General features: G+C 41.1%; 1 protein-coding gene across 5 annotated transcripts in view; it reads right to left on the reverse strand.

Moving 5' to 3' along the window:
* The window catches only part of qkia (QKI, KH domain containing, RNA binding a), a 79,738-nt gene that overhangs the window by 14,119 nt on the left and 43,593 nt on the right, over positions 1-22,026 (reverse strand). For all 5 annotated transcript variants that reach the window (XM_005925644.3, XM_042222471.1, XM_014334632.2 and 2 more), the window contains exon 4: positions 15,622-15,765. In XM_005925644.3, coding sequence (XP_005925706.1) covers positions 15,622-15,765 — 144 coding nt within the window. The remainder of the gene's footprint in view (positions 1-15,621; positions 15,766-22,026) is intronic.

A 22,026-nucleotide genomic window follows, 5' to 3' on the forward strand; every position in this document is an offset into this window, starting at 1 on the left:
GCAGCTGGTTTCTCCCCCCGTATCCCTCCCTCTTTTCACTCCCTTTTGGTTCCTTCCCAAACTCTAACATCTGGAGGGAAATGATTACTCTTGCTATGCTGCCAAGACGACTTATCAACAATTCCACACTCTCCAGAAGTGGAGGGTGTGAGAGAAGAGGATGGAATGAGTACTTGTAGCAAGCTTCAAAACATCTCCACACTAAATAGTGACAAGAAGTTTAATCAATGCAAGATAGTTAAAGCAAACTTGGAACCTGGACGGGGGGGAAGAAATGAAAACACTTGTGCAGCAAACCTAATTCCAGTGTTTTCATGGACAAGACTGTAAATCAAAGAGATGCTCTGGAAATGAAAAAGAAAAAGAAAATCCAACATGCCACTCACATATATACAAGTGTGTCTTTCCACCAGGGAAAGACACAAACATGCACGCACAGAGCAAAAACATATTAGACCTTTATCACTTTTCAGCAACAAGACCATGTATCAATCAACTACAGGGGAAAAAAAAAGTCTTATAAATGGGCATCACATTTTTATCTATTCTCTTTCATTTAAAAAGGCCCTTTAAAGGGTCTAGTAGAGTAAGTGCTGTTTGCCCTTTTTCAAATTCACTGTTGCACTTTCAAAGGCAATTTTCTTGCCTCTGCCTTGCTCCTCAGCTTTTGTGAACATATCTGCCAAGAGAATCAGGCCTCAACTGTATTTTCCCTTTCCCCAAAGACTAACAATGCAATCTCCTGCAACTTTGCTTTCTCGCAGCCTCATGCCTTCACAACATTCCCGTAAAGCCTCTTTATTTCTGCTGAACTTCTTTGCTCCCGTCCTCACACCCAGACAGCTCTGTTAGCGATGTGCGCCATTAGTCATGCTAAACCACCAACACACTTGCTCATTAGCATAGAAGTGAACCTGACTCCAGTCAGATTATTACAAACGCATCACGGCTGCTCCGCCCCATCGCTGTCAATCAGACAGCTTATCGAGGTACGGTTGAAAGTGGCACATATAGTGAGGCGCTAACTCTTCTGTTAATACTTCTCTTTCTACTTCATAACAAAGCTCAAGTGCCAAAAGCTCAGGCTCAGAAGTGCCAACTCTGCTCCGTCTAGAGAAGCATCGGTTGTAGCTCAGTATGTAAGACATATGTTGCAAAAGGGTATTAATTTAATTGCATACTTTATTCCTACAGCTTCTCTGGGGTTGTTCATAGCATGTGGTGTAGGTATGGGTGGTAGAAACAGCCTGAGCCATGGAACTGGAAATGGTTACTGGATCTATGGGGCTTATTACAGCCTTTTATTGTACTGGAGAATAGCGAAGTGGGCAGCCTTGGTGCTTGCCGATAGCCCCATCAATATCAACTGACAGACCCATACACAGACTCTGCCACGGACAGGAGAAAGGACAAGAAAATAAGAAGGGAAACAGAAATACTTTTTTTTTTTTTTAAACTAACTAGAACTTAAAAAAAATCTTTTTTTCTTTCCATGAAAAGCTTTTCCAGTAATAGGGAAATTCTGAGTGATCATGTTTATCCTTAGAAACTGGGCTGGTATTTCATGTAACATATCAGCATTAAAAGCAGATTAAATTTCATATGAATAACCTAGAGAAAAAAATGTACACAGATTTAACAGAATGATTCAGATATAATTAAAGCTTGTTGGCCTGCTCTAGCTTTGACAAACCAATGACGTTACAAGCTAAGAGAATAAAGGATCATGCAGTCCCACCGTGCTGTACAACCTAACTAACAGCTGTCGGATTCTCCTGAACACTCTCATCTTCGTTTTGCTTGCCTGACAATAAAATTCCCTTTGCCTGCTCCCACATTCCCAATTTTCACTCACAAGCTCTACCTTATTCATCCATTTCCATTTCATTTTTCCCCCCTTCTGCTCTGCACTCTGTTCCTGTCCCTATCTTTATCCCTCATTCCAGCATACTGCCAGACGGTGTATTGTTCTGTCGCTGCGATCCCTTAATGCCATCCAATCGAGCAGGGAATATCTTGAAGGGATTTGGCCAGGGATGATTTGGGAGCTTTAAATACTGCTAGGGGATTTGCATCAGATTCAGAGATCCTGACTCAGAGCTGATCACTGGAGCTTTCTCCCGAAACAGGGATCCAAGTACCTGCTGCAAGATGTGGATTCAACCCTGGAACTATTTGGATGGATGTGCACATGTGCAGGCCAGCAATTATATTTTAAGACAACTTCCTTGGGTGTCCTTGGGTTATCTGGCTCAGTGCAACCTGGGAAAGCTAGAACTGTGACTCTCAATAAAGGAACAAGTCTCAGTTCACTCATTGTGCTATAACTCTTAATTACCAACATCAACAAGAAAGCAAAGGGTTTACCATGATTCTGATGATTTCATTCACTAAGTAGCACAGAGCTATGAGGCATCCTAGCACTTCCTACAATGCACTGTTGAAAAGTATATTTAGCTTTATTTAGTATGCCAATATTGCAGATGTTGACTGCATCCTCTGCTCATGCAAAACCACATTCAACATAGCTGTTTGGAAGAAAAATACCAAACAGGCAACGGAACTCAACTTCTACCACGGGACAACCAGTCAGCAATCGCCAACAAGTTAACATCACCCCTAACAAACAAAAGCAGCGTGGAAGAGAAAGACAAAAGAAGGGCCCTGCGATAAACAAATCAAACCAACCCAAGTGAGATTTAAAAAAACTAAAATCTGAGGGGAAGCATTTATTCTCAAGAGACCATGGAGGAGGCAAGAAAGCCATCAGTCCAGAGCTGGCTGGTGGGACTGAGAGAATGGAGTTTGAAATGACTTGAACGATGGCTGGCAAAGCGAGGCATCAAAGCCTGTAGGAGCTGAATTTGATGGGCAGCCTTTGGGCTTTCAAAGCGCTGAGCTCTACACAATCCTATTTTCCTGCCTAAACACTGGGACACACTGTCGCTGGAGAGGCAGAGATGAAAGCTCCGAGTGTGTGCGCGTTTGTGTGTGTGCTTCCTCTTCACAGATGTTGCAGCTTGGCCCTGGTATGGGCCCTGAGGAAGTTCAGAACATACTGTGGGTGGACAGTATAAAGTGGCGTGTGCAAGAGACAAAAAGACAAAGTGGCAGAGAGACAATGTGCACAAGTCTTGATCAGCACTGAGCTGTCGGAGACAGAGTTCTAACTGCAACTCCCCTGAAATTGACTTGCAGCCATGTGCACACTTCTGCATTTCCTTGCCTCTCTGTAAAAGGATTAAAGGGACCTTCAAAGAGCGGCAGAGAGATTGGCCAGGGGCCTGCAGGGTCCCTTTCCTCACCACTGGAGGACCAGGGCAGATTAAAAGTGCCCGGGCTGCTCAGCCTGCCTTGTTACCCGCCTTTGCTTTCTGCGCAGTGTATTAGGACACTTGAAACTCCCCCCCAGAGGAGCCGAGCACAACCAGGTGGATTAGGAAGGAGGTTATTTTACAATGATGTGAGGGACCTGGATGGGGACCGAAGAGCACGTGTATGTGTGTGAACTGAAATTAAAAGGACAGTACAAGTGGGCCAGGCAATTTCATAAGTGGTGCCTGTGTACACAGAATGCACCCTCACAGGGGATCATGGGTGACTGAAATCTAAATGAATGAGACAGGAGAAGAAACAGGCCTAATTCTCCTTAGACAGAAAAAATGAACTAGATGGATTAGCAACAGGATGAGGTTTCAAGGAGAAATGAAGAAGTCAAGAGAGCGCGTGAGAGAGAAGCTGCTAGTGTGGAGAGTTTGGTTCAACAACAAAGGACAAGCCAGCACAAATGAGACCTCTTCGGTTGTTCAGCTAGTTTATATCGACAATTAATTACTGACCAATTACCCACTGTGAAATTTGATGGTCTAAGAATATAGTTATCCTCATTTTACATCCAATTTACTTGGCTCTCATTTGTAATTTGCATGGCAGCACACATGCATGGCACTGCGCTTCTTTCTTCTTTCCACAACTCTTCCCAGCCGTGAGTAGGTGAACGCCAGAGGGATAAAACAAGCAGGAGGTGGGGAAGGAGATGAAACACACCATTCAGCATGAATATTATTGTAATCTGAATCTTCTCCTTGCTTTGGGTTTTCAACATTTCCTGTGGTTGGCTCTGTGAGCAGACTGACGATGAAGGAACAGTGGGGAAAGTGGAATACAAAGCAACAAAACCATTATTCCTTGTTCATATGTCACTAAGTGCGTGCAAGCAGCTTACTACAGGTGCAGATCTAGGTAGGTGCACACATGCAAGGAATTTTATCAAAACCGTTTGACAACTTCTTTCCGGATGTGGGGACAGCTGACAGTCAAACTAGACTAAGACTGTTTAAAAATATGGTCCCAGTTTAATTCCAGGCTACTTCACTCTTTGCAAAAATGTTCTGTTTGTGGTCAATACGCTGACAGACTAACTATAGTATTTTTCAACAGTAAATTCAAACTATCCGTAAGGTGCCATTAAAAGTGAATGTATAAGAAAAGCTTATGTGGGTGGAGAAGCGAGGAGTAGGCCAAATTGCTAAATCTTGAGATAAAGTTAAAGTTCAACAATCAAATAATATTCTAATGAAAAAAATAATAAAAATAATATCTATGTGTACAACCAAAGTTCTACTGAATATTCGTGTCCAACATGAAACTAGGCTTTGAGGCCGAAGCCTTCCAGGCCCTCGTCTTTTCTATCAGCGGTGAGTCTCAGTACACCGGTGAGGATAAAGTTGGAGCACAGCATGAGAACAGAGCTGTTCAGCAGATTTATGTAACCGTTAACTAGTCCAAGACTATGTAAGGTTACTCTAACGTGTTCTCAACCTTATCTGTACTTGTCGATGTGCTTTGTTATGTAAGACGAGATCACCAAAACGCAATATAAGTGAGCTGCCTGGCTATATGATGTGATGTTAGACTAGTCTATATTTTCATCACATCTTATTTGAAGTGTTCCCTGTTTTTCCCTGTATTTTAATCTACATATAGGGGGGAAAATGGCCAATTTTAGTTCAACTCAAATTGGTTGAAGAAGTCTGCCTGCCTGCCTTTGAGCTTTACGGCCAGTAAATTAAAGAAGAAAAGGACAAGGCCGGGGAAGGTAGCCAAGATTAGACAGGTTGCTCCCTACGGGATTACAGTTTCTTTAGGGTCAGAACCACCTGTCTGCCGCCCAGGAGAGTGGTAGAGCTGGAGATGACGAAGGATGGGCAGATGGAGATGTGGAGGGGAGAGATGGCAGGGGAGGATCCCTAAGGGGAAAGACCAGACCGAGTCCCTCCGGTCAGCATTTGAGCTGAGAGGAGGGACCTGGCACACAACACAGAAGCTCACCGATTACCACATATAGTAGAGCGATAGAAAATGGAGGAATGTGTGTAACTAGATGATCAAAACTGGGTCCAAACAAGTAACAGATAAAGGAATAGAAGAAAGTATTGAATAGCCTTTGTCCTTTCAATCACTTCTACAGAAGAGAACTTCTGTTCTCATACTTTATGGAGTAAAATATGAGAACGACAATGAAAGAAATGTCTTTCGCTATAAATCATGAATTGATGTAACTGTGCAACTGTGAACACACACAATAAATAGCAGTGTTACAAAATCAAGCGTACGCGCAGCAAGACCAGCACAATTACAGGTGAGAAGTGGAAACCTTTTTCTCAGAAAAAAAACGAGAAGAAGAAGAAAAGAAATTAAAATGTATGCAAACAGATTTATATGCCAACAATGCTGGCCTTTCATGGTGATTGATGGCTTCCCTTTCTGCACATTTCAGAAGTAATAAACACAGAAATATTTCCTTCTCTTCTCTCTTAGAAAGGCACAGAAGGAAGGTTTGGGTAAAACAAATGGCTCAGAGATTCCAGATGTGTGGTCATTTATTTTATACCCAGCTTTCCCTGCTGTACTAAAATGTCAGCGAAGGTCTTGTCTGAGCCCGCTTTCAAATGTTGTAAGTTAACACCAACCGGAGGATGGCTGTGTTTCATTGTTGATTTGGTGTGTAAAGTATTACTGAAGAATGGGTGTTGGGGATAAGTTTGTGATTTATACAGCCAATCCAAAAAGTTAAAAGGAAAGTCTTTGAGGAGGGGATGTATAAATGTCAGTCTGCACGCTTGATTAAAGAGCGCTTCAACCTGACATGGCCGATCACGGTCACTTCTTAAAAAGTAGCCCATTAAATGACATGCACTAGTAATCATTATTGGCATAAGTGTCAGAAAACCCACATCTGTTTCCTGTGGTAACAGTTCAAGTGTTCCATTTCAATTACCCACTTATCACATCTAGACCATTAATCAGAGCTGCTTTATACATCACTATTTTAGTGTTTGCTCTTCACTGCTCTCCTGGTTACAAGGTTTCAATACGAGTCTGTGTGGTACTTGTCTCAAATGTATTAGCAAGGGCACAGAAAAGGTTGGATAAATGAGTAAAGAGTGTGAGCGCTGAAGATGGATGATGATGAAAGTGGAAGACAAGAGGATGGTTAGAAGTCAGAGGTCTCAGTGCCTCCAGGCCACATTCTCTACCACTTCACACACACGCAGACACACACATGCATACACACAGCCAAACCAAGAAAACAGCACAATTGCACTGAAGCAGGAGCACAGTGATGCAGCCTTGCAGTCTCTAGCAGAGGTCACCATGTCAAGGAAGCCAATTAAAAAGATGATTAACATTCATGTGGGAGAAGCGTCATTGACGTGCAGGTGGGACCACACACCATTCACTCACCCACCCACCCACACCCACACACATATATCTATATAATGGGTGCACTGAATATTGCAGTCCAGCCAGTTGTAGCTGCGATGTCCTGGGAGGTGGAGATCAGGAGGTTAATATGATCCTAGCCAGCTCTTTCATTAGACTGATGAAGGTAATAACAGCCTACAGGGAAGGAAGGGCTGCCAGATTGACTAAAACCATATACCCACAACCTGAAAGCAACGTCTGCAAGCCTACTTGAGCTACCTGGCATAGTGAGATAATAGCTACTTTTGTCATTCACCGCATTTAAATGCAGACAAACCAAACATGGAACGAGAACTGACATGACGTCATGCGATGTGCGAGTCTGATGCCCTTTCATTCCATAGCTGTACTGCAGACCTTTCAGCTAGCTTAAAGAAGACAAAGGTAAAAGTATATGAAGAAATGATGAACCAGTCATTTGCGATACTGCACATAAATACAGAGCCAGTATTGCAAACACCAATAACAATACATTAAGGTGCAAATTTATGCAATGCAAATTTAGTTGGCTAAATATTAAACTTAAAAAACATATCCATCCTTTCTGATCAATACCAACACCAACATTGGTATCAATACCATCAATATTTGGATCAATCTGCCCAACTCTACCATGAAGTTATACTTTTACACAACTACGTAGCACCTGTTGCAGAGTATTTTCTTTAGAAGTCATGTTCATTGAGCACAGTTAAGTGCATGCATCACCAAAACACATTATGAAGAAATGTGAGCTTCTATTCATGGGTATAGCCGATATCATGCATGGCTGAGAATGTGAGGCAGGGGAGCAGATTAAGAGTAAATAAAAAGAGGATGGTCGTGATAGGTAGCCCCAACAAAGAATAAACATCATTAATTGGGGAGGCACACATGGATGGACACAGCCAGATGGTGTTTTGTGCTCATTTGTCATACACTGCTGACAGAGAAAGAGGAAAGAGTGAGAACCAGAAAGAGAAAAAGGAAGAAAAAGGTGTTTATTGATTGCAAAAATCAGCACACTGCTGCCTAGAACACACTTTTACTGTGCAAATCTACCTCCGCTTGTTCTGCACCGTCTTCTCTCTGTGCCTTTCCAGACTGAGTGGTTCTGATGGTGCTGCCATTGTACACTCTGCCAAGCCGGATGCATACTGGTGAGTACAGACCCAACACCCCACAGATAGCCAAGCTTGGCTTCCATTAAGGTCCATCTGTCTGCCTTTCACAAAAACACCCTCTACTGTATGTTCTTTCTCAAAGGTGGCCCACAGGAGAGAACAGAAAAGAGAGAAGAGTGACAGGAGACTCAGGAGAGCAAGAGACAGGAACAAGAAAAACGGGGTGGAGTGGATTTGGGGGGAAAAAGAACCCTAGTGTTGGCATGAAGGGACTCCAAATGACAACCAGCTGGGCTCTCACTTTGCTGCTTGCTGTTCAGGCATTTATAAAATTGAAGAGAGAAAAGTGGACTGAAAACAATGTCTTATTTTGCATTATGTGTACTAGAACTTCTAAGTTAAAAAAACAAAACAAAAAAACAACAACAGTAGGATGGAGTGGAAAGTAAGAGAGATGTAGCACAAGAGGGAGCAGTAAGTCTGAGTCAGGACTGGGTTTCCACCATCCCACAAATGGAGAGTAGTGCTCAAGGCCATGGGCTGCTCAGGCAGCTACCATGCTCACTTTGTTCTCTGCGATGACAGTTTCATTCAGAGAGGCATGCACTCGGCTCCCCAGGGCCAACGTGCCCCTGCACCAACCAGCTCTTTCTTTCTCTGTTTGCTGTTCTCCTTTCAAACACAACCCTGCCTGCTTTTTGGATGTTCAATGTGTATGTGTGTAAGAATGTCAAAGGAATCAAAGCTAGCCGGCTACCCCTATTAATATACTATGGGTACCTTACAGTAAGTGCTTTACTGTCACTGCACTGAATCAGATGTAGACCCTGCTGACATGAGAGCCTGTAGACCAGATACGGTCATAAAAATGCCTGAAATTTAAAACAGAATTGACTCACTTTTTCTAAATAGTATAAACTTTGTAAGCAGCTCAATTATCACTACACAGCAGAACATTTTGCTTTGTTAGAAAGAGTGAAGTCCCAAGTGTTTTTTTGGGGATTGAGCAGACACACTATAAGGCAGAAATATAGCTCTCAAAGAATCTGAAAAAGTAGATTATTGGAGAAATCCATAACGGCACAGATGCAGGCTGTCTCACCCGGTCTCCAAAGAGCCAATCAGAAGTCGAACAAGGAAACATACTAGCCAATCGTGTCTAGACTGGAGGTTCACGAAAGGATTCACTGTGCATTGCAGGACATATCAACTCACTCCTCTACTAAAAATGAAGGTAAGCCCAATTTTTGTTTTTCTTGCTTTGCTATATCTATAATATGAATTAGCATTTCTGGTGAGATGAGCCATAAACACAGATCACGCCATAAATGAAGCTGTGATACTGCAAAGCGATCGAACGGCCAATTCATAGGCGACCTGCTTTACCTCCTGAATTACAGCTACCCCACATTTATGTCTGGAACAAAAACATTAAGACAGCTCATCCAGTTCCTGTATCAGAAATCTGTGAGCTCTATGCAGAGTTAAAAAAAAAAAAAAAAAAAAAAAGGCAACACTGCTGCTCTCTTTTCCTTCCACCTGCACACTCTCATACACAGAATGTTACACAATGCATCTCTTGGCTAACATAGTTATTAATAATAATAATGGATTGCATTTATATAGCGCTTTTCGGGGCCCTTAAAAAGTAAATCTCTACTAAATAATTTGGAGACCACGTCTGCCACACAGCTTGCAGTGAAACAGTCAGGCCACATCTCAATCAGTGATATCACAGCAGGCACTTGGCTCCTGAGAAAAGTAAAGTACCTACACCGGCCTGATTAAGAAGGGGTGTGGCCAAAGGTGCGGCGTGCCTAAATGTTTCATACAGAGGTCATGTTATTGCATTTAATGAGGATTATAAAGAAATTGCTGTGGCACCCCCTGTGTGTGCAGCTGCCAAGCCAAGACTTCATTACACACCAGAAAAAACGTTTTCCATCGATGCTTTGTTTGAGGTTGGGAGTACAAGTAAGCAGTAGATCATTAATAACATGTGGAAGTAATTCAGATGGATTTGGACCTAAGCGTATGTCTGTTTACACAAGTCAGCTGCAAGCCAATTCTTATTTGTGATGACAACATCATTCTACATAATCTTGGCATACACAAAAATCAGGGTTTTGGGGGGGTTTTTTTGCCTCTCTCTTAATTGGCCATGATATTCTGTCAATCACAGGATAATGCCTTCCTATAGGCTCATAATCTTTGCTCTCCTGCCCTTCTAAGGATAGTGGGGAGAAGTGCAATGAGCCAGTCAGGGTTTATGCGTACAACTGTGCAAGCTGAGGTTACCGAAAGTGCATTGGGGTTCTGCTGCTTGCTCTGTTTGAGGCCTTAACGAAGGACTCAAGAGATGAGAGCAGCATTTTTGTCGGTGTCTATGCGAACGCACGCACGTGGACGCATTTTTCTGTGCAAGCGCATGTGTGTGTGCGCACTAGCATAGGATCAGTGAAGTAAATCCACACTTGAAAGAGTAGCTCAATCAAGCTCTTCCACCAATCTCCCCCCGCCTCCCTTCCTTCTGCCTCTCAACTTGCCGTCGTTCCCCTGCTCCCAGTTCATTTAGAGTTGAAGAGTTCACAGGACTAAGGAGTGAAAGAGCAACACACGGGGCAAAGATGAAGAACTACCATGAGCAATGCAGCAGCCACTGGCTAAATGACAGATAAAATGTAAATACATCATACAAACCCACAAATGAGCCGAATGATTTTACAAGTCATGCTTTTTAAGCCCTTAAAAAAAGAAAATTACATGAGAAATAAGCTCATATTATTTCTGTTAAATGCACTTATTTAGCCTAGGGAAAAAAGTTTCATTTTGAATAATTAAACTAAACCACTGTTAAACAAGCGTCTACAAACTATTTTCTTACTAAAAAAAATAAATAGTATGAACGTGACTGAGTTTAGTTGGCTAAGCAAGTGGGAGGAGAGGATTTTCACTGCCAGACATCCTGGCTTTTAATCCCAATTCAGTCAATTGTGAGATTATTTAAAAGCAAAATTATTATTATTATAAAGCCTTTAACTTCAATTTAAGGCCAGATTTGAAGAACCTTTGGTTATCCCGCATCCTCCCCTCTTTGCTTCCTTTCTGCAGCAGGGACCTCGTCAATGACAAGTAAAGCCTTTTCCTTGGAAGGGAATAAAAAGCATGACCTCATTTTGTGTCCTGTGCGATGTAATAAAGGCGATTTTACGCTGCCAAACGTAGAGGAGATGCCCTTCATTAGAACTGTGCATACTCAGCGTGTCCATACTTTAATCCAATTTAGTTTAGCATGATAAAGGGCATTACAGCCACCCAGTCCCACACATACTCACGACACGTATGCATTCAGATGCAGGAAATAACAGAAGAAAAGAAAGAAAGAAATGCAGAGCCCTTAAGAATTATTGGGTAGATAATGCACTGCCCCAGTATTTAGGAACATCAGACAATTATATTGAACCCAGGGGCCAGTCAGAGTCCTCTGTGGTAAGTAAAATCTATAACAAAGTCAAACTTGGTTTATTTCTTGCGTCAATATGAAGTAGAGTATTAACTAAAAATATGTCTTAGCCGAACAAGCTTTAGCATTTTTTAATAGATATGAATGTGAGGAAAATGTGCTTCCCTTATTTCATTATATTCCAAAGCAAAAACAGGACACATGGATCCTGAGAAATCAGAACATTTATATGCAAATTTGATAGGTTCAGAAAAAACACTATCTATCTAATGTCTAACTAATGGAAATAACTTTTCATTATGGTTAAATGAACAAAGATGCTTTGCCTGAAGGAAAAATAGCCTTTGGCAAACTGCATCTGGTCATTAATTAGATCCATAAAACTCTTATTCAAATTAAGAGAGAAACTTTATGAGCAAAGAGATTTCATTAGTGTCTCAAAAGAGCAAGAAGCTTTCTTGTGTTTGAGAAATAAAAGAGCGGCTCTTTACCCCACTCAGTGGTTCAGGTACCAAATTAAAAGACCGTGTGTAATGTACTTGTAAGGGTGCAAAATGCACAGAGATTTCTAGGAAAGTGATAAAGTTATTTTCATGGCACTTGATTCGGATTAGTTTTAACATTGAGCAGCTGCCATTATCTTAAAAGGTGTTGCTGTGTCGTGTTGACACGTGTGCCAGTGACTCATTCTACTTATAATAATGCAGCTTCCAGATATGGCCTTCATCTTCAACTGTGAATATAAAAGTCTTTCAATATCCTCTGTACATAATTACAAGTCCCCAAACTAAAGTCAGGAAATGAGAACCGGTTCCAAATTGTCCAATCCATCAGAGTAGGAGGTTCCCTGGGTTACTTTTTTCTTTTTATTGATGCCAATGTGTTTTTCTGACTGTTGAGTCTTGCAAAAACAATGTTGTTAAACTCATGAATCTACTTTGTTGGAAACTTCTAACAAAAAGGAGTCAAGATGAAAAGGAGGAAACGGTGCAAAGCATGGCTTCATTTGAGAGAAAAAAGGATATTTAGTGCTAGTTTTAATGGCTTTAAAATGATCATTTCAAGTACGGGTGGAAACACCAGCAATATGCCGAAACATCTGTCTACACAACTTGGGCTTGAAACAGGAATCCATTAGACACTATTGCTTCTCAGCTAGGCAGCACACATGTTACAAGGGTAAATACTGCATGGTATATCCGTGCAACACAGGCGAGCTTAGCAATTTTTTTCTTCTTTGACTTCAAACAACATTTTTTCCCCCCCTCGCTGCATCCATTTTAAGTTTTGACTGACTGTTGCTACAATAAAATAAGGGAATTCAACCAATAAGGGTAAAAAAAAAAAAAAATCAATTAAGTGTGGTATCAGTGAAGTCATATCAGTTCCCCGAGGAGCTGTGAAACACTTCAGTATTCAAAACAGTCAGCGCCTAAACAAATGACAAGTAAGCCGAATACAGACAAGAAATACTCCGGCAAGATGGCACGAATTAAAGCGCCTTCCACACTGTCTCAAAAGGGCCTTATACCGCTTTGACAGACAGGTTAGAAACATCACAGAAGACAGGAGATGCATGATGCCGCTTCCTGTGGCAGACGTGAAGCTCTAAACTAGGGCTGCTCGATTATGGCAAAAATGATAATCACGATTATTTTCACTGAAATTGAGATCTCGATTATTTGACGATATTTATTTAACCCTTTAATACCTACCATAGAACCAAGTCCGCCAGAGCTTATATTATTTTTTTACATGTTGTAGTGCCATTTGTGGGAGCATTTCAAGTTGCTATACAACTGTTATAGTCCATATTTTAATAATATGTATGCATTAAGTCCATAGTAACTACATTAATTGCAAAAAAGTGCAATAAACTACAAAAAAAAATTGAAAATAGTTTTTGTTTTTTTGTTTTTTACATATATTTCTACTTGGAGAAATTTAAGAGGTTTATCCCTCAAAACTTTAAATACAAAAAAGTTGCAAAAAATAGTTTACAACAACAGGAAATTAATTTTGAGTGTCTTCATAGTTTTATTTTGGAGATACACCAATTTTTATATACTGCAGGAAAAACAAAAAACAATCCTATGATGCAAATTTGCAAAGAAAACAGCAGGTGCATCATTTCACTGTGGGAAGTGTTACGAACAGCTGATCGGATCGGCAAAGCGTGTTTCTGGAATATTATGTTTTTGTCCCTGCAAGCGCTTTTTATGCAATATTTGCAAAGCTTTATGTGGAAGGAAACCGTGACCGAGGACAAGCTGATGGCATGAGATGTAAGTACAACTCCTCTGGTTTAATTATGCAAAACAAATTATTGCGCTAGCTTACGCGGTTCCGGTTCTACAGGGATTTAAAAATAGCTACACAAAACAGAGCGTGCTGCTCTGACCAGCTTTAAAGGGTTAACAATAACAACGTATTGAATAATGACTTTAAAAAAAAAATAAAAAAAAAAATAGTGTGCAACACCACTGACGTTTTTTTTTACCTCTCTTTTCAACCAACGGCAGTCACTCTCCTCTCCAAATAACTTCTGCTTAGCTTTCCGAGCTTCCCTCGGGTTCTCTTAGTCAGCGGTCTCCAACCTCTTTTGCACCATCGACCGGTTTATGCCCGACAATATTTTCACGGACCAGCGTTTAAGGTGTCACGGATAAATGAGGGAGGGGCTAATAATCGGCTCAGTCATTTTTAATGATCGTTGAAAGCCCAGATCGTAATCGTGATTAAAATTCGATTAATTGAGCAGCCCTACTCTAAACGAAAAGATACCGTTCAGGGCCCTAGAATGATGCAATGACAAGGATTTGTTTTAACTCTTTACACTATGAAACAACATTTTACAGTCTCCCCCATTATGAGTTTTGACACCTCAGTATATATCAATAAAAATGTGGTTTGACGACCATTAGGATGGTTTCCAGGTCTTTTCAAGCATACAGTAGCTGCATAGGCAGAGATTACCCTCACTAACTTCTGATGCACACCCAGTCATTTTGTTCTATAAGCAGACCAGAAATATGAGAGAAAGCACTCAAGGAGCTTCAAGGGGTAAAGAGGTAAACCCCATTTGTTTTAACAATTACTTTCCTGATGTGGCAGACCCAATAAAATAACTAATAACCCTGAGCTGACACATGTAAACATTTGAATTAAAATATAGCAATTTATAGTCTATGCTTGTTTTTCCTAATACAACACCAGGATTCAGAGAGCCTTTCGCATGAGAATTTGAGAAAAGTTTCAAACATGTTGGTCTTAGAGCTAAATAGGTGACTTCAACTTAACTCTTGGGATTCAGGTTTCCATTTTATAAGTCTGAAGAGAAGTTTGTTCAGCTACTTTTTGACAGATTGATTAACATACAGCTCTTACTGGTGTGCATCTGAATATCCCTGTAATCTTATAACCCCTATTTTGATGTGTTCAGATCAAATTTTTTCCCACTATTGAGCTCATTTCCACAAATGTTGACTTTCTTGGGGTATCGAAGGCATCATAACTCTGACACTCAAACATTATGTGCTTGTAATTGTAATACAGTTACAACTGGGACAAACGCTGTCCTTGTTGCGTATGTCCCTCCCCGGGCGAAAGAATCTTAATGTGAAGCACACATGTAGGAATAATTATGCATTAGCACGATAGAATGCATGAAGGACAGCGGATTAACAAGGTTACAAATGCAAGTAACACTTTGTTTAACCTTGTAAGGCTGATATTGGTTGGCCCCATTTCCACAGACCTCCAACCCTGTGCATTGCCACCTGGTGGTAAACCTGTGCCTTCAGCTGCCCTGCCCACCTGGTCACCACTGCTAAAAGCAAAAATATGCATTGCATGCCAAAAGCACTACCAGCAGCTATCACCAGTGGCACCATGTAAGAGGAAGTCTTGGCAGAGGGGAAGCGGAGATGAAATGTGGCAGTCACAGGAGGTGTGTACAGCTAGCTATGTTTTTCCACTCCGCTGGAGGTACAGCCAACCTGTTCTCCTCAACTATATATGGAAGTAAACAGGATGCTAACAGCGGGATAGAGGTAGTATGCCATATGTAGGTCGGTAATCTTGTTGTTTTGACCAAAAGCTTCTCATAGGACCATAAATTTAGAGTCAATATAAGTCCTTCATCTTCTGGGAAACTCAAATGGAGAACATTAAATCTCTCATTAAACCACAAGCTGCTACCATTGCATCCATCCATACATCCATCCGACCGGCAAGAGGCAGAGTACAAAATGTGTACGTATAAACTTGTGGACAGTATGTACTTACTGCAGGTACAAGGAGCTTCTTGACCTCCTCCACTGCTCTCCTCATCTTGATCTCTGCTCTAGCCTGTGTGTCTTCCACTGTGATGAGGACATGAAGGTCTTCATTTAGGTGTTCCCAGTTTGGCTTCCCTCTGTTCTGCTCCTCCTGGACAGAGAAATAGGAAGAGTGAGAGAGACGTTGAGTGAATGTGACAGTGTGGGTGTGTTAGAGTACCAGTGCAGTAACACGGCATATCAGAGAAAGTGGAGGCGAGAGGCAGGCATACACAGAGGACGACGGGGCCCTGTGAAGAGAGGCGGGATGACAGGGCCGGCCCTTTAGTCAGCTATTTAGCTTTAACTTTGAAAGGACACCCTTCTTTAATAGATCCCTCGCTTCGCAGAGACAAAGATGACAGCTAGCCCTGCAGCAATTAATATCAGTGAAAGATGGATGGATCAGAGAGAGATGGATGGGGATATTTTTATTTTATTTTTTTTTTAAACCGCAGCAACTTCACTTGTTGGAATAAAATTATAACATAGCTAGGGCTCAGAGTATGTGAAAGTACATGAGTGTGCATCTGCCTCTGACACATTTTGACATACACTGTAAGGGCAACAAAGGTTCGATGAAGGAGTCGTTTTCCTTCCTACAAAGGCAGCAGCACAGCACTCTCAGGGTCCCAAACTGTAGCAATAGCAGCATCTAAAAGGAAAAAATGGGTTGTATTCAAAACCACCATCACTGCTAGATAGCCTTTCAACACAGTTAAATAGGAAGCAGGCTCAAAATTGAAATTTGGCAGACTGAAGTTTAGAGAAGCTTTATGTTTTCAGTTACCTCCATGAAAAGCCCAGTCATACCCAAGTCGTGTGAAAAAGGTAAAATGGGATATATGTACAGACAAAAAAATCCTACATTTGCAGCAAAAAAATAAAAAATGGGATCAATCTTCAATTTAGCATAGCTACTTTCCTCCCTCTTCTTGTTGCCCGGCTGACAGTAAATCTAGCGAGCAGACACTGAGAGCGCTCTAAAAAGCTTTTGAGGTTGGATCGCATGTCAGCGTACAACCATGAAAGCCAGTGGTTTGAAAGCAGACTACTTCCCCTTGAGGTGAGGAGTTGAGGTCTAGGTTGTCTGTAAAAGATACAACCTCAGATTTTGATGTGTGACACCACATTATAGCACCAAAAAGGGGAAAAAGGGATAATAATGCTCAAATGTTTCAGTTCGTGAAGACAAAACGTGTAAAGTGAAAATGAATCTGACTGCATTGTAAAATCAGAAATGTTTTTCCAAAGGAGGTCAGAGTCTCGAGGAGTCAGCTGCATACTCTCCTGCTGTTGTTCATAAATACTGTATCGTTTACTCCCGCCCATACAAACCACCTCAACTCCAGATCACAGCTCATTTCTGAGTAGTAGGCGAACTGCTGCAAGGATGTCTAATTACAAACAATGCATTGCAGTGCTCTGCATGGGGTCCACCTGACATGATTTCAATATACTCAACGAGCACCTCAAAGTGAGGTGGAGCACGCACGCACGCACAGTACTAAGAGCTTGAGCTGAGTGCCACCCACCTGCTTTCTACTCCACAGAGAGCTGTTGCCATGGCACTGCTCTTTACAACACACAGACACACACACACACACACAAGAAAGTTCAATATTCCACTCTCGTTTTCCCCTTTTCCACACATGGGTGTGGGTGGGAGGGTTGTTGGGGGGCTAGTTTTCAGCAGTCAGGCCATTATTTCACCATGGCTGTTTGCTTATGGCCTATTAGGGGACATGGGGACTGGAACGTGACTCAGCACTTTCTGGAGGGGACAAGACAGAAAGGCCACAAGGGCTGCCACTGTATGCAGGACACAGTATGAAAACACATGGCTGACACGTAAAAGTATTTACACTGACAGACTCCTGCTCAAGTTGGAACCAAAAAAAGATTAGTCTGTCACATGCTCGTGCACATATGTGTGCAAAGTGTGACCACCAAAGCTCGGACAGATTCAGATTTGGTAAGGATTTTATCCAAATATATCGGGGGGTGGGGGGGATGCGTACACCCACACATCTCACACCAGCATGACTGCCTGAGAACAAGGTCACTGTGTGCCTCTGAGAGAATGTGACAGCATGACAAACAGGAGGAAGGCTGGAGGGGGAGGTAAGAGGAGACCTACCAGGAATATTGGGAAGGCCTTTGAAGACAATGTCCATGCTGGCCAACATCAAATGCCACTGCAATAACCACGTACCGGAGGGCAATGGATTTTGGCAAAGCACGTAGCATGAAAAAATAGCATGGGGATTGCATCTATAAACACCATCTAAGAACAGGATCAAGGGGAAAGGCTGCTAGTCAGCTATGTTGCCCGACTTCCAACGTCTGGGCAGCACCTGTTAGCCCGTTGCATTTCACACCTCTCAGAAAACTTAAGGCCTCAATTCTCACCACATGTTAAAAGGTTACAAAAATATAGCACTGATATTTTTGACGATCCCTTTTTTGGTTGTCCTAAAAATCGTGATTCAGCGTAGGCTTTTTAAACTTATTTCATGATCTGAGTAGTTATTCTTTACAGTCAGGTACACTCAAAAGGATCTTTGGCCATGCGGCGCCACAATTTTATTGTTATTTTGTTGGTATTTGACAGTCTAGCTACTGTTTCAACTCTGCCTTTGCTACTCTGAACGGCCCATTTGCTTTTGATCCTAAAGGATTTCCCAACTAAGGTCAGAACAACTGAGGCTGAATGCAAGCAGGCCAAACAGGTGCAGCAGAGAGCTGCAAGGACATGGAAGGACAAGAGAAGATAAGCAAGAACAGGAGAAGAACAGTAAGCACTGAGGGGAAAAGATATAACTACATATTAAATGAAAATGAGCCAGATTACAGAATAAACACAGAAAACCAACATATCCACCCCCAAAATGTAGATGACAGTGGTTAAAAAATTCAACTTATCAATAAACAAGATCAAAAATGACAGATTGAACATGACATTACTAAACAGGTCACCTTTAAATCTTTGTGGCTAAAGGACATAGCCACCTATCACAGAGGAAACAAAGACATGAATTACTGGGTAATACGGCAAGTGTAGCTGCACCCTCTGCTCAATGCCAATCACATTAAGGGTGCTCAAAACAGACCAAAAACAGCCTGCAACACAACTCCGTTACAAATAAGGCTTTTCAGATTGCAGGGAGTACAAATCATTCTCTCAGCCATCAATACCATATGGATGTTGATTTCATTTTAAAGTCAAAGTGACTTTGTGCGACACTTTGTGTCCATTAGGTATTCGGTTTCAGTCAGTGTATTGCAAACCAGGCCTCAAGTGACCCCACAGGCTCTAAGCAATTGGACATATTGTTTTTAGGGTGTATTTTATCCATTAGCTACAACAACTAAACTAATGTTACTAAACTATTGTTAACAGTTGGTCATTACAGTGATTAAGTATAAATTCAAAAACATAAAAACAGCTTGAAAGAGTTAGAGCTATAAATATAAAATGAGAGAAAAGAACCAGGCAGATATTTTGACTCGACATTGTTTCCCTTAAGTTGTTCAGCTTAAGGTAAACATTGCTAATAACCAGCCATTAATATTAACTAATTAAGGTAGACTAAATTATTCACTGCTTTCTCTCGCCATGCACCAGCATCTGTGCACTGAAAGCATGAAGCCGTAATACCTGCATGTATACTCTGCTATTCTCACAGTGTGCCCTTTTGCGGTTGGATGGTGCCAAGTTAACCAAGGCGCAGCCCCGATGTCTACCAGCTTTTCTGGTGTGTAATCAGCCTGGCAGCCTGTGCTTCTTCCACAATCAAATATTAATGTTCACAAATTAAATTGGATTTTATATATAATTTAGAAATGTACAACACTAAATATCCGCCTTAGTCCTTTTCTATGACAGTCACCTTTTAACCTCCTAAAGCTATTTGCAGAGGAAAAGCTCCAAGGCAACTAAAGTAACACCTGGACTCTGAAGACTTAAGTACAAAGAAGCTATTGTGGCTCTATCGAAGTGCATCCAAAGATGAGGAGCTAAAAAAATAAATTAAAATGTAAACAAAACAAGTAGGTCTGCTGCAGAGCCAGCAGGCTAATGGAATTCAGTGTATTGACTGCCAATGTCACATATTAACTCTTAAGCAATAAATGCAGGAGCTGTAGTGTGACTCTGTCTATGGGCTGGCACAAGCTGATGGCTCAAATTGGAGTCCGATTCTATTCCATCAGTGACCATGCTGATAGCACAGTTTTAGCCATTATGTTTTGGGACAATCAGCAAAAAAAACCAAATCAAAGCAAATTCACTTGATAGAGAACATTTTTCAAGTGCAAGTCTGAAAGGACATTTAGTGCGACTCTAAATGAAACAGCCATCTACGTAATTTCACCATGTAGCAGCCAAAATAGAATTAGGGAATTGGTTTTGCAAAAGGGAAGGGAAATCCCTTTTCTGCCTGTGCAGCGGTCGATACAGCGTACCTGTAATTTAATTGCAGTTGTTCTTGCTGCTGTTTTGCATTAAGCGCGACTGCGGGAGTGGAAAACAGAGACCAAAGCTGCCACGTCAGGTGAAAATCTGATTGGAATATGGCTGCAAAGAGAGTCCTTTTTAGCTGTCAGAAAAATAATTACTCAAATGTGTCAGAAAATCTTTCATCTTTCCAACCATACTTCTCTATTAAGAGATGTTGCAAAAATCTACGTGTACCAGTCACTCTTATAGAGACCTCACAAGTTATTTTCATGTGTTAGACTCCCCTGTCTCAGCCTAAGCTGGATTTCAGATGCCTGCACATACACACAGACATTTGTAGTAAGTTCACTATTTTCATATTCTGTATTTGCCTACCATGCCAAACCATAAATGATAAAAATACTTCTGCTGGGCTCTGTCCATTATAGCTGCCCAACATCATTTTAGCGTCAACACTATGGTGTGCAGGCCTGCAATCGTTACATCACAGGCCGTGCTGCAACTCATTTGACAAAGAGTGTGTCATTACAGAAATATATTGCCTCAGTCCTGAGGAAATGTCGATGGTGACTCGGTCAGAGGCACAAAACAGATTTTTCTCTAATGTTTTTTTTTTCTTCTGTTAAAAAAATTAACATTCAAGAAAGAACGGTTTGCACTCGATTATTACTCAGGGGCAAGAAATGCAGCTATTCTAGGGAAAATTCATGAATATCACTTTATTTTTCCATCTTGTCCAACATGTTTCAATTTCTACTTCAGATATTCTATTCTAAATAACCCAATGCTGCACCAATAGACAAAAGACATTTGTTAACTATGCTTAAATACTGTGCTTGGAAACAATTAAATGACTACAGTTTTTAATTTGCACACAAAATACTACAGCAAACAAAAGAAGACTGCAATGCAACGTAAATTTGTGTCAGGCAGCCTAAAACAAAACATATGTATTGTTACATAAATATACAACAATTAATTATAATCTGGTGTGATTAGATGTTCAGGATTACAAAAATCTCCATCACTCGTCATCCATCAGTCTACCCTATTGTTCTCTTCACCTGCTTCTTTCCCTCTTATTTTATTTTCTGCTTTTCTTCTCTCACTATTGTTCTTTACTTCTCTTTCCCATTCCATAGCTCCAGTGAACTGACTCCCTGTCAGGCAGTGCGACCCAAGAGGGAGTAACCAGCTGAATTATTGAGAGCATAAAAATGCTGCTGCTAATGGATCCTGAATAAACACACTGGCTAAGCTGCTGCCGTGGCATCCTCTTCTGCCACGGGGCATCAAGCTGAAAATACTGAGGTTGAGAATGCAGTGACTGGGAGCTCCTCACGCAGCTTTATTTGCAGCTGAGCCACAGCCATGAGACGCTTCAAAGCTTTTGGGGTCCTGTAAACAAATCTCATAGTATCTATTATGATTTATGGATCCAAAAACAGTCACATTATTAGGCGTTTCCCTCATTACGCACCGTAACGCAACATTAATGGGGGGGAAAAAAACAACATTAGTGGAGTGTTGAGTGATTAATGTAATTAAATCTTCAGTTATAATTTTGTTTAAAGAAAGATAATCGAAATAGGGAATTATTGTGCTGCAATCAATTTTGTAATGGTGTTCTGGTTTTGTCTCTTTTTATGAGTCCAGCAAATGCCTTTTCCTCAACAAAGGTGAAACTATACCAGCAAACTCCTGAACTGGAGACTAGTGAGCTCAACTTCCATCAAAACAATCCTGTAACCCTACCACCTAATTTCTTTTCCATTCACTTATTTGTTGTTCAGTTTAATTAAATTTAAAGTTCAAGGAAATCACAGTTAAACATTTTTAAATTCCACAAATGTATAATGTTTTTAGTCTCGATAAGTAATCCTCTCAAATAATGATTTTTTTGTAGCCCTA

The sequence above is a fragment of the Haplochromis burtoni genome, unplaced genomic scaffold, assembly GCF_018398535.1.
Source record: "Haplochromis burtoni strain Fernald_Lab_line unplaced genomic scaffold, NCSU_Asbu1 Contig_86, whole genome shotgun sequence".
In the NCBI taxonomy this organism is placed as follows: Eukaryota; Metazoa; Chordata; class Actinopteri; order Cichliformes; family Cichlidae; genus Haplochromis; species Haplochromis burtoni.